Source organism: Panulirus ornatus, chromosome 25 (genome assembly GCF_036320965.1).
Source record: "Panulirus ornatus isolate Po-2019 chromosome 25, ASM3632096v1, whole genome shotgun sequence".
NCBI classification, from domain to species: Eukaryota; Metazoa; Arthropoda; class Malacostraca; order Decapoda; family Palinuridae; genus Panulirus; species Panulirus ornatus.
Genome location: NC_092248.1, coordinates 17,881,477 through 17,899,913, shown reverse-complemented (window position 1 = coordinate 17,899,913; position 18,437 = coordinate 17,881,477). Strand labels below are relative to the sequence as shown.

General features: G+C 40.2%; 1 protein-coding gene across 1 annotated transcript in view; it reads left to right on the top strand.

Annotated features, from left to right (window-relative positions):
• The window catches only part of LOC139757328 (FMRFamide receptor-like), a 485,916-nt gene that overhangs the window by 343,177 nt on the left and 124,302 nt on the right, over positions 1 to 18,437 (top strand). Inside the window, exon 3 of the mRNA XM_071677752.1 lies at positions 863 to 1,011. Within this exon, the coding sequence (XP_071533853.1) occupies positions 863 to 1,011 (149 nt within the window). The remainder of the gene's footprint in view (positions 1 to 862; positions 1,012 to 18,437) is intronic.

The following is an 18,437-nucleotide window of genomic DNA, read 5'->3' as shown; positions in this document are numbered from 1 at the left end:
ATTTAAGGAAAAAGTACAGCGACGAGCTACTAACATGGTGCTTCCGGGTCTGAGTACCAATTCAGCGACAGCCGGCTGGACGACTTGAACATTTTTAGCTTGGGCAAGGAAAGTTTAGATTACCTATTACAGGTACTCAGGTTAATCAAAGACGTTAATAACTTCAGTCTAAACAGTTTATACAATCAAGACTAATTTTTCCTTATGGAACGATTTGTCAGTCAAACTAGTACAAAGCAACACCATAGACACTTTATGGCATGCGACCTGATCTAAAGAACATAACGTAGCCTGGGTAATGATTGTATTAGCAGGGATGGAGGTGGGGAGGGTGTTTACTAAGAATAGATCTGTCGATTGGACATAACAAATTTCGTTAGTTCTGTGAGGCTTAAACTGTAAAAATAATCAAAGTGTTTGCTTTCCCACTCCGACTACACTAATTTCTATTTTTCCGATGCCTTTCACTACGTCATACAGCACTGAATGGATCCAGTGGTCGATTGCTATTCGTCGTGCTTTGAATTATAATGCATCCGTAAACCCTCCTTACCACAGTTTCTATTTTCCTAGTGTACGGTTCGTCTATTACTGAGTGCAACCCAGATCACACCGTGTATAGGTAACACCCAATGTATCCATCCAACCGTCCCCCTTACTTCGGTGGCACTTCACAAATTAGTTTGTGTAGAGGCGTTCTGCTGAGGATGAAAGGGAACGTGTATGATTATAGCCCTTTATATCCACACACCTGTTTAACTCTGATACTTGTGCCTCATCTTCCGCGGGTGGACTATACTGTGTATATACAACACTTGGCATTCCAGCATACCTGATACACCCATGTGTATCTCCCCTACAGTACGGGTCGTCCATCACGGAGTGTAACCTGAGGATGGACTACAGAGGACTCATGAATGTCATCAATTGGATAGACACGCTGCTCACTCTCGTCATCCCATTCATCATGATCGTCGTTATGAACACTCTCATAGCTCGACAGCTCATCAGGTGAGTCCCAGCAACTATAATGTTCATATATGACGTATAAGGATAGAACAATTGATAGAAATAGAGAAACAGGTGAACAGAAGGACGGACAGTTAAAGAGGAATATACTTTGCTAAGATGCGAGTTCGAGTCGTTTTCAGGAACAAGGTAGACAGAATGATAGTAGGCTCATCTTTTCTCAGAGTAGGAGGCTGGGTGAAGAATAAATTGGTCGTGGTGAGGATGAAGAAACGACTAACCATAATGGGTACAACAGACTTGGGAGAAGGAAGGGTACAAAGGCAGAGAAGGCCAGACAAAAAGCCTCTTTCGTCAAGCCTCTGGGACGTTATGGCTTCTCATAAACCAATAACATACTTTGGTGTGGTGGTGGTGGTAGGGTAAACAAACAGGTTGTGAGGGTTTTCTGCTAGGAGCAAAGAGGCAAGGGGACTGTGTGGTATTTTTCTTGATAGGGTCGGGATGGCGATAATATATATATATATATATATATATATATATATATATATATATATATATATATATATATATTATCGCCATCCCGACCCAGTGTCTGTAAAGCACAGGCTTAGGGTACATCTCCTAGGTGCAGAGAACTCCATCACTGGGGACAATAGTAAGTCAGAGGCTTGCGGTGGAAACTCTCTGTCAGAAATCTCATATACCAACAAGGAAGCAAATGCAATGACAGATAAAGAAAAACTCCAAAAAGAACTTAATATTTCTGCTATGCTGTTTTCATCATTATCTAATGGAGATCTTGAACAAGAGAGCAATGATGAAGATAAATTTAGCAACTTGCCCACCGAGACACCTGGAAGATATGATTGAAGAAGAAGGTAAAGTATTTTTGGGTGGATACAGAGCCTATAAATTTCCAAAACATAATCTTGAATGCAAAGTTCGAAAAGCAGAGAAACAATCAACTCTGTTGGAAACATTGAGCTGGAAAAAATCAGGCCTCATGCGACATAATGCTGAGTTCTTGAAAAAGTATGGGTACTAGGATATCTCTTCAGGAGTTATCATGGGGAAAACACCTTGAAACCTGGCAAGGGAGCTATTAAAAAGTTTTCCCAGGACATATGTTGGCATGTAGATCTGCCTGGTGATGTGGTCTCTTTTTATGAACGATGTTGTACTTTCTGTTGAACAGAAATATGACTGCATTCCAGAAAACATACAAAAAAATGCATCGTTCAACTCGCTAAATATTATATTGTTATAACTGTACATTGATATATTTATTCTTAAGAATGATGATGTTTTTGAAATGAATGAAATATGCTCTTCATTATTTGTTTTATAACTGAGCAAACAAATACTGCATTTCAGAAAACATACAAAAAAATGCATCATTCAACCCGCTGAATATTATAATTCTTTAGAATTTGATCCCTGGGGATAGGGGATTAAGAGTACTTCCCACGTATTCCCTGCGTGTCGTAGAAGGCGACTAAAAGGGGAGGGAGCGGGGGGCTGGAAATCCTCCCCTCTCGGTTTTTTTTTTTTTTTTTTTTTTTTTAAATTTTCCAAAAGAAGGAACAGAGAATTGGGCCAGGTGAGGGTATTCCCTCAAAGGCCCAGTCCTCTGTTCTTAACGCTACCTCGCTAATGCGGGAAATGGCGAATAGTTTGAAAGAAAGAAAAAAGATATATATATATATATATATATATATATATATATATATATATATATATATATATATATATATATATATATATATGTGTGTGTATGTGTGTGTGTGTGTGTGTGTGTGTATACATAGAGTTACGTTCTCATAAAACATCGTTTACAGCTTAATGACGAAAAAATGTGATTATCCCCGTATACGGGATGCCGTAATTAGCATACGGTTCGTTCTTGACACATGTTCTGCATCACCTAACTTACATATATGAACCTACAACCCATGATGAATACGTCTATGTAACACATAAACCAAAAAAATTAATTGAAATATAAAGCATTGTTCATAATTCTTACCTTGAAGATGGATTGCCTGAGCTTTGCATATTCTCATCGGCGATCCTGACGACACTACAGTGCACAAGGTGGTTGGATGCAAGACAAGGTGGCGCAAAATATCAACAACCCGTTTTCCATTTCTACTGCGCGCTTTATCACATCCACTTTCACGTCGAGGGTAACACGACTACGTTACTTCTTGCGAACACTACACAACTTTCCAATGGCACTAAAGTTTACTCTCAGGGATGTAGGATTACGGTGATGTAGCGCAATACAATACGGAACACTTGCAACGAAGGCTCACGCTCTCTAAGTTGTGCGGATACTCGACCCTCACACCACTGCTTGTGGTTCCCTCTGTCGGTGATGCACGGAAGCAACGTCTCGTTTCAGACTAGGAATTACTGTAAACACTTGAAATAAAGTTTGTTTATAGACTTAAGCATTACCTGTTGTAGCAGGTATGATGGCAATTAGTTTTTTTTTTTAATACGGAGAACATATAACACATGAGAAATATATAAGAATTATCTTAGTCGCATTCGACAAGCAGCTGCCTTTGCTAAAGAAATCAACTATGAAACTTGCATCATTAAAAATTAGATGAATCATATCGGCTGCTATTCGCGCGTATATTTTCATAATAACATCAACGCTAATGATATGTTTATCATAAAATGTTATGGTACGTTAAGAAACTACTTATATAACGACCTCATTATTCCCGTACTGTACTCTGTTTCTCATGTTCCTCACCTAAATCTTGCATTAAGCAATGTGGTAAGTTCTGGCAATTTATTATTATGCATCAGGTGGTGACAAATACGATTAAAGCCGTGCCACAACTATCTTCCCAGCTCTGGTGGTGGTGGTGATGTTGTATGTGTGGGGAGCACAAAGGTCACATTAATATTCCCAGCTCCCACAACACATCTTGCAGCTCTGCGATCGAACAGACAACAGCCAAAGAAATTATTTCCTTTGTATGATCTTCTTCTATGATTCCTTCTTTCTAATGAATGATGGGCAATGATTCTTTATTATCACTCATTTCTCCTTATTGAATGAATTATACATAAATATTCAATATCATATAAATGTAATCGCGTATGGTTTATATTATTTTAGCGTACAATACTTGCCTCTGCTCAGTGTAGGAAATATAATGAAAAGGCACCTCTGCCTTTGTGCAATGGCACTATGCATGCATTCCGCCAATCCTCAGATACTTCACCATGAGCCATACATACAAGAAATATCCTCACCAACCAGTCAACGACATAGTCACACACTTTTTTTTTTTATAAATTCCACTGCAATACCATCTAAACCCGCTGCCTTGCCGGCTATCATCTTTCGCAAATCGTTCACTAACTCTTTCTTTACCAAATCATTCTCCCTGACCCTCTCCCTTTGCATACCACCTCGACCAAAACACCCTATATCTGCAACTCTATCATCTAACACATTCAACAAACCTTCAATATACTCACTCCATCTCCTTCTTACATCACCACTACTTGTTACTACCTCCCCATCAGCCCCCTTCACCGATGTTCCCATATGTTCTCTTGTCTTACGCAATTTAATTGCTTCATTTCGAAACATCTTTATATTCTATCCAAAATTTAATGATAACCTCTCACCCCAACTCGCATTTCCTCTCTTTTTCAACACTTGCACCTTTTTCTTTACCTTCTACCTCTTTCTTTTATACATCTCCCAGTCATTTGCACTATTTCCCTGCAAAAAATCGTCGAAATGCCTCCCTCTTCTCTTTCACTAATAATCTTACTTCATCCCACAACTAACTACCCCTTCTAATCTGCCCACCTCCCATGCTTCTCATGCCGCAAGAATCTTTTGCGCAAACCATCACTGCTTCCGTAAATGCATCCAACTCCTCACGCCACTCCCCTTACTTAATTTGCTCTCACCTATTTCCATTCTACATTAACTCTCACTTGGTATTTCCTCGCACAAGTCTTCTTCCTAAGCACACTTACTCTCACCACTCTCTTCACTCAAACATTCTCTCTTCTTTTCTGAAAACCTCTATAAATCTTCACTTTCACATGAACAGGAAAATGATCAGAAATCCCTCCAATTGCACCTCTTAAAACATTAACATCAAGAAGTCTCACTTTCACGCATCTATCAATTAACAAATAATCCAATAACGCTCTCTGGCAATCTCTCCTACTTTCATAAGTATACTTATGTATATATATATATATATATATATATATATATATATATATATATATATATATATATATATATATATATATGTGTGTTGAATGTGTTTGATGATAGAGTGGCAGATATAGGGTGTTTTGGTCGAGGTGGTGTGCAAAGTGAGAGGGTTAGGGAAAATGATTTGGTAAACAGAGAAGAGGTAGTGAAAGCTTTGCGGAAGATGAAAGCCGGCAAGGCAGCAGGTTTGGATGGTATTGCAATGGAATTTATTAATAAAGGGGGTGACTGTATTGTTGACTAGTTGGTAAGGTTATTTAATGTATATATGACTCATGGTGAGGTGCCTAAGGATTGGCGGAATGCGTGCATAGTGCCATTGTACAAAGGCAAAGGGGATAAGAGTGAGTGCTCAAATTACAGAGGTATAAGTTTGTTGAGTATTCCTGGTAAATTATATGAGAGGGTATTGATTCAGAGGGTGAAGGCATGTACAGAGCATCAGATTGGGGAAGAGCAGTGTGGTTTCAGAAGTGGTAGAGGATGTGTGGATCAGGTGTTTGCTTTGAAGAATGTATGTGAGAAATACTTAGAAAAGCAAATGGATTTGTATGTAGCATTTATGGATCTGGAGAAGGCATATGATAGAGTTGATAGAGATGCTCTGTGGAAGGTATTAAGAATATATGGTGTGGGAGGAAAGTTGTTAGAAGCAGTGAAAAGTTTTTATCGAGGATGTAAGGCATGTGTACGTGTAGGAAGAGAGGAAAGTGATTGGTTCTCAGTGAATGTAGGTTTGCGGCGGGGGTGTGTGATGTGTCCATGGTTGTTTAATTTGCTTATGGATGGGGTTGTTAGGGAGGTAAATGCAAGAGTTTTGGAAAGAGGGGCAAGTATGAAGTCTGTTGGGGATGAGAGAGCTTGGGAAATGAGTCAGTTGTTGTTCACTGATGATACAGCGCTGGTGGCTGATTCATGTGAGAAACTGCAGAAGCTGGTGACTGAGTTTGGTAAAGTGTGTGGAAGAAGAAAGTTAAGAGTAAATGTGAATAAGAGCAAGGTTATTAGGTACACTAGGGTTGAGGGTCAAGTCAATTGGGAGGTGAGTTTGAATGGAGAAAAACTGGAGGAAGTGAAGTGTTTTAGATATCTGGGAGTGGATCTGGCAGCGGATGGAACCATGGAAGCGGAAGTGGATCATAGGGTGGGGGAGGGGGCGAAAATTCTGGGGGCCTTGAAGAATGTGTGGAAGTCGAGAACATTATCTCGGAAAGCAAAAATGGGTATGTTTGAAGGAATAGTGGTTCCAACAATGTTGTATGGTTGCGAGGCGTGGGCTATGGATAGAGTTGTGCGCAGAAGGATGGATGTGCTGGAAATGAGATGTTTGATGACAATATGTGGTGTGAGGTGGTTTGATCGAGTGAGTCACGTAAGGGTAAGAGAGATATGTGGAAATAAAAAGAGCGTGGTTGAGAGAGCAGAAAAGGGTATTTTGAAGTGGTTTGGGCACATGGAGAGAATGAGTGAGGAAAGATTGACCAAGAGGATATATGTGTCGGAGGTGGAGGGAACGAGGAGAAGAGGGAGACCAAATTGGAGGTGGAAAGATGGAGTGAAAAAGATTTTGTGTGATCGGGGCCTGAACATGCAGGAGGGTGAAAGGAGGGCAAGGAATAGAGTGAATTGGAGCGATGTGGTATACCGGGGTTGACGTGCTGTCAGTGGATTGAATCAAGGCATGTGAAGCGTCTGGGGTAAACCATGGAAAGCTGTGTAGGTATGTATATTTGCGTGTGTGGACGTATGTATATACATGTGTATGTGGGGGGGGGGGTCGGGCCATTTCTTTCGTCTGTTTCCTTACGCTACCTCGCAAACGCGGGAGACAGCGACAAAGTATAATAATAAAAAAAAAAATATATATATATATATGTATATATATATATATATATATATATATATATATATATATATATATATATATATATATATATATATATATATATATATATATATATATATATATATATATATATATATATATATATATATATATATATTATACCCGGGATAGGGGAGAAAGAATACTTCCCACGTATTACCTGCGTGTTGTAGAAGCCGACTAAAAGGGAAGGGAGCGGGGGGCTAGAAATCCTCCCCTTTCTTTTTTTCTTTTTCAATTTTCCAAAAGAAGTAACAGAGAAGGGGGCCAGGTGAGCATATTCCCTCAAAGGCCCAGTCCTCTGTTCTAAACGCTACCTCGCTAACGCGGAAAATGGCGAATACTTTGAGAAAAAAAGAGAAAGATATATATATATATATATATATATATATATATATATATATATATATATATATATATATATATATATATATATATATATATATATATATATATACAGAGCATCAGATTAGGGAAGAGCAATGTGGTTTCAGAAGTGGTAGAGGATGTGTGGATCAGGTGTTTGCTTTGAAGAATGTATGTGAGAAATACTTAGAAAAGCAAATGGATTTGTATGTAGCATATATGGATTTGGAGAAGGCATATGATAGAGTGGATAGAGATGCTTTGTGGAAGGTATTAAGAATATATGGTGTGGATGGCAAGTTGTTAGAAGCAGTGAAAATTTTTTATCGATGAAGTAAGGCATGTGTACGTGTAGGAAGAGAGGAGAGTGATTGGTTCTCAGTAAATGTAGGTTTGCGGCAGAGGTGTGTGATGTCTCCATGGTTGTTTAATTTGTTTATGGATGGGGTTGTTAGGGAGGTGAATGCAAGAGTTTTGGAAAGAGTGGCAAGTATGAAGTCTGTTGTGGATGAAGAGCTTGGGAAATGAGTCAGTTGTTGTTCGCTGATGATACAGCGCTGGTGGCTGATTCATGTGAGAAACTGCAGAAGCTGATGACTGAGTTTGGTAAAGTGTATGAAAGAAGAAACCACTATTGGAATCACTATTCCTTCAAACATACCCATTTTTGCTTTCCGAGACAATGTTCTCGACTTCCACACATTCTTCAAGGCTCCCAGGATTTTGGACACCTTCCCCATCCTATGATTCATTTCCGCTTCCATGGTTCCATCCGCTGCCAGATCCACTCCCAGATATCGAAAACACTTTACTTCCTCCAGTTTTTCTCCATTCAAACTTACCTCCCAATTGACTTGACCCTCAACCCTACTGTACCCAATAACCTAGCTCTTATTCACATTAACCCTTAACTTTCTTTTTTCACACACTTTACCAAACTCAGTCACCAGCTTCGGCAGTTTCTCACATGAATCAGCCACCAGCGATGTATCATCAGCGAACAACAACTGACTCACTTCCCAAGCTCTCTCATCCCCAACAGACTGCATACTTGCCCCTCTTTCCAAAACTCTTGTAATCACCTCCCTAACAACCCCATCTATAAACAAATTAAACAAACATGGAGACATCACACACCCCTGCCGCAAACCTACATTCACTGAGGACCAATCAATTTCCTCTCTTCATACTGTATGTATGATTCATGGTGAGGTGCCTGAGGATTGGCGGAATGCGTGCATAGCGCCATTGTATAAAGGCAAAGGGGACAATAGTGAGTGTTCAAATGCAAAGGTATAAGTTTGTTGAGTATTCCTGGTAAATTGCTTTGGAGGGTATTGTTTGAGAGGGTGAAGGTATGTACAGAGAATCAGATTGGGGAAGAGCAGTGTGGTTTCAGAGGTGGTAGAGGATGTGTGGATCAAGTATTTGCTTTGAAGAATGTATGTGAGAAATATTATAGAAAAGCAAATGGATTTGTATGTAGCATTTATGGATCTGGAAAAGACATATGATAGAGTTGATAGCGATGCTCTGTGGAAGGTATTAAGATTATGTAGTGTGGGAGGCAAGTTGTAAGAAGCAGTGAAAAGTTTTTATCGAGGATGCAAGGCATGTATACGTGTAGGAAGAGAGGAAACTGATTGTTTCTCAGTGAATGTAGGTTTGCGGCAGTGGTGCTTGTTGTCTCCATGGTTGTTTAATTTGTTTATGGATGGGGTTGATAGGGAGATGAATGCAAGAGTTTTGGAAAGAGGGGCAAGTATGCGTCTGTTGTGGATGAGAGGGCTTGGGAAGTGAGTCATTTGTTGTTCGCTGATGATAGAGCGCTGGTGGATCATTCATGTGAGAAACTGCAGAAGCTGGTTACTGAGTTTGGTAAAGTGTGTGAAAGAAGAAGGTTGAGAGTAAATGTGAATAAAAGCGAGGTTATTAGTTACAGTAGGATTGATAGTCAGGTCAATTGGGAGGTAAGTTTTAATGGAGAAAAACTGGAGGAAGTAAAGTGTTTTACATATCTAGGAATGGATCTGGCAGCGGATGAAACCACGGAAGCGGAAGTGAATCATAGGGTGGGGAGGGGGCGAAAATTCTGGGAGCCTTGAAGAATCCTTGGAAGTCGAGAATATTATCTCGGAAAGCAAAAATGGGTATGTTTGAAGGAATAGTGCAAGGCGTGGGCTATGGATAGAGTTGTGCGGTGGAGGATGGATGTGCTGGAAATGACGTTACCAACCAGTTAACAATACAATAACAATATATATATATATATATATATATATATATATATATATATATATATATATATATATATATATATATATATATATATATATATATATATATATATATATATATATATATATATATATGTATATATATATATATATATATATATATATATATATATATATATATATATATATATATATATATATATATATATATATATATATTTATTTTTTTTTTTTTTCATACGATTCGCCATTTCCTGCATATGCGAGGTAGCATTAAGAACAGAGGACTGGGCCTTTTATGGAATACCCTCACCTGGCCCCCTTCTCTGTTCCTTCTTTTGAAAAATTAAAAAAAAACGAGAGGCGAGGATTTCCAGCCACCCGCTCCCTCCCCTTTTAGTCGCCTTCTACGACACGCAGGGAATACATGGGAAGTATTATATTTTGGAGGGAGAACAGACTTTTCTCGGTCTCCCATTAAATCTATCCCTGGGGATAGGGGAGAAAGAATACTTCCCACGTATTCCCTGCGTGTCGTAGAAGGCGACTAAAAGGGGAGGGAGCGGGGGGCTGGAAATCCTCCCCTCTCGTTTTTTTTTTAGTTTTCCAAAAGAAGGAACAGAGAATTGGGCCAGGTGAGGGTATTCCCTCAAGGCCCAGTCCTCTGTTCTTAACGCTACCTCGCTAATGCGGGAAATGGCGAATAGTTTGAAAGAAAGAAAAAGATATATATATATATATATATATATATATATATATATATATATATATATATATATATATATATATATATATATATATATATATATATATATATATATATGTATATATATATAATGGGGAGGTGATAACAAGTAGTGGTGATGTGAGAAGGTTATGAAGTGGGTATTTTGAAGGTTTGTTGAATATGTTTGATGATAGAGTGGCAGATATAGGGTGTTTTGGTGGAGGTGGTGTGCAAAGTGAGAGGGTTAGGGAGAATGATTTGGTAAACAGAGAAGAGGTAGTAAAAGCTTTGCGGAAGATGAAAGCCGGCAAGGCAGCAGGTTTGGATGGTATTGCAGTGGAATTTATCAAAAACGAGGGTGACTGTATTGTTGACTGGTTGGTAAAGTTATTTAATGTATATATGGTTCATGGTGAGGTGCCTGAGGATTGGCGGAATGCGTGCATAGTGCCATTGTATAAAGGCAAAGGGGATAAGAGTGAGTGCTAAAATTACAGAGGTATAAATTTCTTAAGTATTCCTGGTAAATGATATGGAAGGGTATTGATTGAGAGGGTGAAGGCATGTACAGAGTATCAGATTGGGGAAGAGCAGTGTGGTTTCAGAAGTGGTAGAGGATGTTTGGATCAGGTGTTTGCTTTGAAGAATGTATGTGAGAAATACGTAGAAAAACAAAGGGATTTGTATGTAGCATTTATGGATCTAGAGGAGGTATATGATAGAATTGATAGAAATGCTCTGTGGAAGGTACTAAGAACATATGGTGTGGGAGGCAAGTTGTTAGAATCAGTGAAAAGTTTTTATCGAGGACGTAAGGCATGTGTACGTGTAGGAAGAAAGGAAAGTGATTGGTTCTCAGTGAAGGTAGGTTTTTGGCAGGAGTATGTGTTGTCTCCATGGTTGTTTAATTTGTTTATAAATGAGGTTGTTAGGGAGGTGAATGCAAGAATTTTGGGAAGAGGGGCAAGTATGCAGTCTGTTGGGGATGAGTGAGCTTGGGAAGTGAGTCAGTTGTTGTTCGCTGTTGATACATCGCTGGTGGCTGATTCATGTAAGAAACTGCAGAAGCTGGTGACTGAGTTTGGTAAAGTATATGAAAGAAGAAAGTCAAGAGTAAATGTGAATAAGAGCAAGGTTATTAGGTACAGTAGGGTTGAGGGTTAAGTCAATTGGGAGGTAAGTTTGAATGGAGAAAAACTGGAGGAAGGAAAGTGTTTTAGATATCTGGAAGTGGTTCTGGCAGCGGATGGAACCATGGAAGCGGAAGTGGATCATAGGGTGGGGGAGGGGGCGAAAATCCTGGGAGCCTTGAAGAATGTATGGAAGTCGTATGTTGTATGGTTGCGAGGCGTGGGCTATGGATAGAGTTGTGCGCAGGAGGATGGATGTGCTGGAAATGAGATGTTTGAGGACAATATGTGGTGTGAGGTGGTTTGATCGAGTAAGTAACGTAAGGGTAAGAGAGATGTGTGGATATAAAAAGAGCATGGTTGAGAGAGCAGAAGAGGGTGTTTTGAAATGGTTCGGGCACATGGAGAGATTGAGTGAGGAAAGATTGACCAAGAGGATATATGTGTCGGAGGTGGAGGGAACGAGAAGTGGGAGACCAAATTAGAGGTGGAAAGATGGAGGGAAAAAGATTTTGTGTGATCGGGGCCTGAACATGCAGGAGGGTGAACGGAGGGCAAGGAATAGAGTGAATTTGATCGATGTGGTATACCGTGGTTGACGTGCTGTCAGTGGATTGAATCAGGGCATATGAAGCGTCTGGGGTAAACCATGGAAAGCTGTGTAGGTATGTATATTTGCGTATGTGGACGTATGTATATACATGTGTATGGGGGTGGGTTGGGCCATTTCTTTCGTCTGTTTCTTTGCGCTACCTCGCAAACGCGGGAGACAGAGACAAAGAAGAAAAAAAAAAAATATATATATATATATATATATATATATATATATATCATATTATTATACTTTGTCGCATTTTCCCGCGTTATCGAAGTAACGCAAGGAAACAGAAGAAAAAATTGCCCAACCCATCCACACACACATGCATATACGTACGCTTCCACACACGGAAATATAGATACATATATATTTAAACGTATCCATACATTTACATACTCAGACCAATACGTATATACACATGTACATAATTCATACTTGGTGCCTTTATTCATTCCTGTCACCACACGGCCACACATGAAATGACAACCCCCTCTCCCGCATGCGCCGGAAGTGGCGCTAGGAAAAGGCAACAAAGGCCACATTCGTCCACACCTACTCTCTAGCTGTCATATATAATGCACCGTAACTACATCTCCTTATCCACATCCATTTCCCACAAAAGTTTTCATGGTTTACCCCATACGCTTCACGGGCCCTGGTTCAATCCATTGACAGCACGTCGACCCCGGTATATCACCTCGTTCTAATTCACTCTATTCCTTGCACGCCTTTCACTCTCTTGCATATTCATTCAAGGGTCGCTGAAAATCATTTCACTCCATATGTTCACCTCCAATTCGGTCTCCCACTTCTCCTCGTTACCTCCACCTCTTGCACATATATTCTTTTTGACAATCTTTCATCACTCATTCTCTCCGCGTGACCAAACCATTTGAAAACAACCTTTTCTGCTATCTAAACCACACTCTTTTTATTTCCACACATATCTCTTATCCAGTCTTTACTTACTCGATCAAACTACCTCACACCACATATTGTCCTCAAATATCTCATTTCCAAAACATCCACCCTCCTCCGCACTACTCCATCTATAGCCCACGCCTCGCAACCATATAACATTGTTGGAACCACTATTCCTTCATACATACCCATTTTTGCCCTCCGAGATAATATTCTTGCTATCCACACATTTTTCAACGCTCCCAGAACTTTCATCTTCCCTTCCCTGTGACTCACTTTTGCTTCCACAGTTCCATCAACTGCTAAATCCACTCCCAGATATCTAAAACACTTCACTTCCTCCAGTCTTTTTTCATTCAAACTTACCTTCCAGTTGCATTGTCCCTCAACCTTACTGGAGCAAATAACCTTGCTCTTATTCACATTTACTTTCAGCTTTCTTCTTTCACACACTTTACCAATCTCAGTCACGAGCTTATGAAGTTTCTCACCCGAATCAGCCACTAAAGCTGTATCATCAGCGAACAACAACTGGCTCACTCCCCAAGCTCTTTCATCCACAACTGACTGCTTATTTGCCCCTCTTTCCAAAACTTTTGCATTCAACTCCCTAACAACCCAATTTATAAACAAATAAAACAACAATGGAGACATCACGCACCCCTTCCGTAAACCAACATTCTCTGAGAACCAATCACTTTCCTTCTCTTCCTACTCGTACACATGCATTACATCATCTATGAAAACTTTTCACTGCTAAAAACTTGCCTCCCACAACAAATACTCTTAATACCTTCCACAGAGCATCTCTATCACCTCTATCATATGCCATCTCCAGATCCATAAATGCTGCATACAAATCCATTTGCTTTTCTATGTATTTCTCACATACAAAAAAAAAAAAAAAAGTATATATATATATATATATATATATATATTACTTTTTTTTTTATTATACTTTGTCGCTGTCTCCCGCGTTTGCGAGGTAGCGCAAGGAAACAGACGAAAGAAATGGCCCAACCCCGCCCCATACACATGTATATACATACGTCCACACACGCAAATATACATACCTACACAGCTTTCCATGGTTTACCCCAGACGCTTCATATGCCCCGATTCAATCCAATGACAGCACGTCAACCCCGGTATACCACATCGATCCAATTCATTCTATTCCTTGCCCTCCTTTCACCCTCCTGCATGTTCAGGCCCCGATCACACAAAATCTTTTTCACTCCACCTTTCCACCTCCAATTTGGTCTCCCTCTTCTCCTCGTTCCCTCCACCTCCGACACATATAGCCTCTTGGTCAATCTTTCCTCACACATTCTCTTCATGTGCCCAAACCATTTCAAAACACCCTCTTCTGCTCTCTCAACCACGATCTTTTTATTTCCACACATCTTTCTTACCCTTACGTTACTTACTCGATCAAACCACCTCACACCACACATTGTCCTCAAACATCTCATTTCCAGCACATCCATCCTCCTGCACACAACTCTATCCATAGCCCACGCCTCGCAACCATACAACATTGTTGGAACCACTATTCCTACAAACATACCCATTTTTGCTCTCCGAGATAATGTTCTAGACTTCCACACATTCTTCATGGCTCCGAGAATTTTCGCCCCCTCCCCCACCCTATGATCAACTTCCGCTTCCATGGTTCCATCCGCTGCCAGATCCACTCACATATATCTAAAACACTTCACTTCCTCCAGTTTTTCTCCATTCAAACTCACCTCCCAATTAACTTGACCCTCAACCCTACTGTACCTAATAACCTTGCTCATATTCACATTTACTCTTAACTTTCTTCTTTCACACACTTTACCAAACTCAGTCACCAGCTTCTGCAGTTTCTCACATAAATCAGCCACCAGCGTTGTATCATCAGCGAACAACAACTGACTCACTTCCCAAACTGTCTCATCCCCAACAGACTTCATACTTGCCGCTCTTTCCAAAACTCTTGCATTCACCTCCCTAACAACCCCATCCATAAACAAATTAAACAACCATGGAGACATCACACACCCCTGCCGCAAACCTACATTCACTGAGAACCAATCACTTTCCTCTCTTCCTACGCGTACACATGCCTTACATCCTCGATAAAAACTTTTCACTGCTTCTAACAACTTGCCTCCCACACCATATATATATATATATATATTTTTTTTTTTTTTTTTTTTTTTTATACTTTGTCGCTGTCTCCCGCGTTTGCGAGGTAGCGCAAGGAAACAGACGAAAGAAATGGCCCAACCCCCCCCCCCCCATACACATGTACATACACACGTCCACACACGCAAATATACATACCTACACAGCTTTCCATGGTTTACCCCAGACGCTTCACATGCCTTGCTTCAATCCACTGACAGCACGTCAACCCCTGTATACCACATGACTCCAATTCACTCTATTTCTTGCCCTCCTTTCACCCTCCTGCATGTTCAGGCCCCGATCACACAAAATCTTTTTCACTCCATCTTTCCACCTCCAATTTGGTCTCCCTCTTCTCCTCGTTCCCTCCACCTCCGACACATATATCCTCTTGGTCAATCTCTCCTCACTCATTCTCTCCATATATATATATATATATATATATATATATATATATATATATATATATATATATATATATATATATATATATATATATATATATATATATATATATATATATATATATATATATATATATATATATATATATATATATATATATATATATATATATATATATATATATATATATATATATATATATATATATATATATATATATATATATATATATATATATATATATGTATATATATGGAGGATGTGTGGATCAGGTGTTTGCTTTGAAGAATGTATGTGAGAAATACTTAGAAAAGCAAATGGATTTGTATGTAGCATTTATGGATCTGGAGAAGGCATATGATAGAGTTGATAGAGATGCTCTGTGGAAGGTATTAAGAATATATGGTGAGGGAGGCAAGTTGTTAGAAGCAGAGAAAAGTTTTTATCGAGGATGTAAGGTATGTGTACGTGTAGGAAGAGAGGAAAGTGATTGGTTCTCAGCGAATGTAGGTTTGCTGCAAGGGTGTGTGATGTCTCCATGGTTGTTTAATTTGTTTATGGATGGGGTTGTTAGGGAGGTGAATGCAAGTGTTTTGGAAAGAGGGGCAAGTATGAAGTCTGTTGGGGATGAGAGAGCTTGGGAAGTGAGTCAGTTGTTGTTCGCTGATGATACAGCGCTGGTGGCTGATTTATGTGAGAAACTGCAGAAGCTGGTGACTGAGTTTGGTAAAGTGTGTGAACGAAGAAAGTTAAGAGTAAATGTGAATAAGAGCAAGGTTATTAGGTACAGTAGGGTTGAGGGTCAAGTCAATTGGGAGGTGAGTTTGAATGGAGAAAAACTGGAGGAAGTGAAGTGTTTTAGATATCTGGGAGTGGATCTGGCAGCGGATGGAACCATGAAAGCGGAAGTGGATCATAGGTTGGGGAAGGGGGCAAAAATTCTGGGAGCCTTGAAGAATGTGTGGAAGTCGAGAACATTATCTCGGAAAGCAAAAATGGGTATGTTTGAAGGAATAGTGGTTCCAACAATGTTGTATGGTTGCGAGGCTTGGGCTATGGATAGAGTTGTGCGCAGGAGGATGGATGTGCTGGAAATGAGATGTATGAGGACAATGTGTGGTGTGAGCTGGTTTGATCGAGTAAGTAACGTAAGGGTAAGAGAGATGTGTGGAAATAAAAAGAGCGTGGTTGAGAGAGCAGAAGAGGGTGTTTTGAAATGGTTCGGGCACATGGAGAGAATGAGTGATGAAAGATTGACCAAGAGAATATATGTGTCGGAGGTGAAGGGAACGAGGAGAAGAGGGAGAACAAATTGGAGGTGGAAAGATGGAGTGAAAAAGATTTTGTGTGATCGGGGCCTGAACATGCAGGAGGGTGAAAGGAGGGCAAGGAATAGAGTGAATTGGAGCGATGTGGTATACCGGGGTTAACGTGCTGTCAGTGGATTGAATCAGGGCATGTGGGCGACTGGGGTAAACCATGGAAAGCTGTGTAGGTATGTATATTTGCGTGTGTGGACGTATGTATATACATGTGTATGGGGGTGGGTTGGGCCATTTCTTTCGTCTGTTTCCTTGCGCTACCTCGCAAACGCGGGAGACAGCGACAAAGCAAAAAAAAAAAAAATATATATATATATATATATATATATATATATATATATATATATATGTATGTATATCTATATTTTTTATTATACTTTGTCGCTGTCTCACGCGTTTGCGAGGTAGCGCAAGGAAACAGACGAAAGAAATGGCCCAACCCCCCCCATACACATGTATATACATACGTCCACACACGCAAATATACATACCTACACAGCTTTCCATGGTTTACCCCAGACGCTTCACATGCCCTGCTTCAATCCACTGACAGCACGTCAACCCCGGTATACCACATCGATCCAATTCACTCTATTCCTTGCCCTTCTTTCACCCTCCTGCATGCTCAGGCCCCGATCACACAAAATCTTTTTCACTCCATCTTTCCACCTCCAATTTGGTCTCCCTCTTCTCCTTGTTCCCTCCACCTCCGACACAGATATCCTCTTGGTCAATCTTTCCTCACTCATCCTCTCCATGTGCCCAAACCACTTCAAAACACCCTCTTCTGCTCTCTCAACCACGCTCTTTTTATTTCCACACATCTCTCTTACCCTTACGTTACTCACTCGATCAAACCACCTCACACCACACATTGAACTCAAACATCTCATTTCCAGCACATCCATCCTCCTGCGCACAACTCTATCCATAGCCCACGCCTCGCAACCATACAACATTGTTGGAACCACTATTCCTTCAAACATACCCATTTTTGCTTTCCGAGATAATGTTCTCGACTTCCACACATTCTTCAAGGCCCCCAGGATTTTCGCCCCCTCCCCCACCCTATGATCCACTTCCGCTTCCATGGATCCATCCGCTGCCAGATCCACTCCCAGATATCTAAAACACTTCACTTCCTCCAGTTTTTCTCCATTCAAACTCACCTCCCAATTGACTTGACCCTCAACCCTACTGTACCTAATAACCTTGCTCTTATTCACATTTACTCTTAACTTTCTTCTTCCACACACTTTTCCAAACTCAGTCACCAGCTTCTGCAGTTTCTCACATGAATTAGCCACCAGCGCTGTATCATCAGCGAACAACAACTGACTCACTTCCCAAGCTCTTTCATCCCCAACAGACTTCATACTTGCCCCTCTTTCCAAAACTCTTGCATTTACCTCCCTAACAACCCCATCCATAA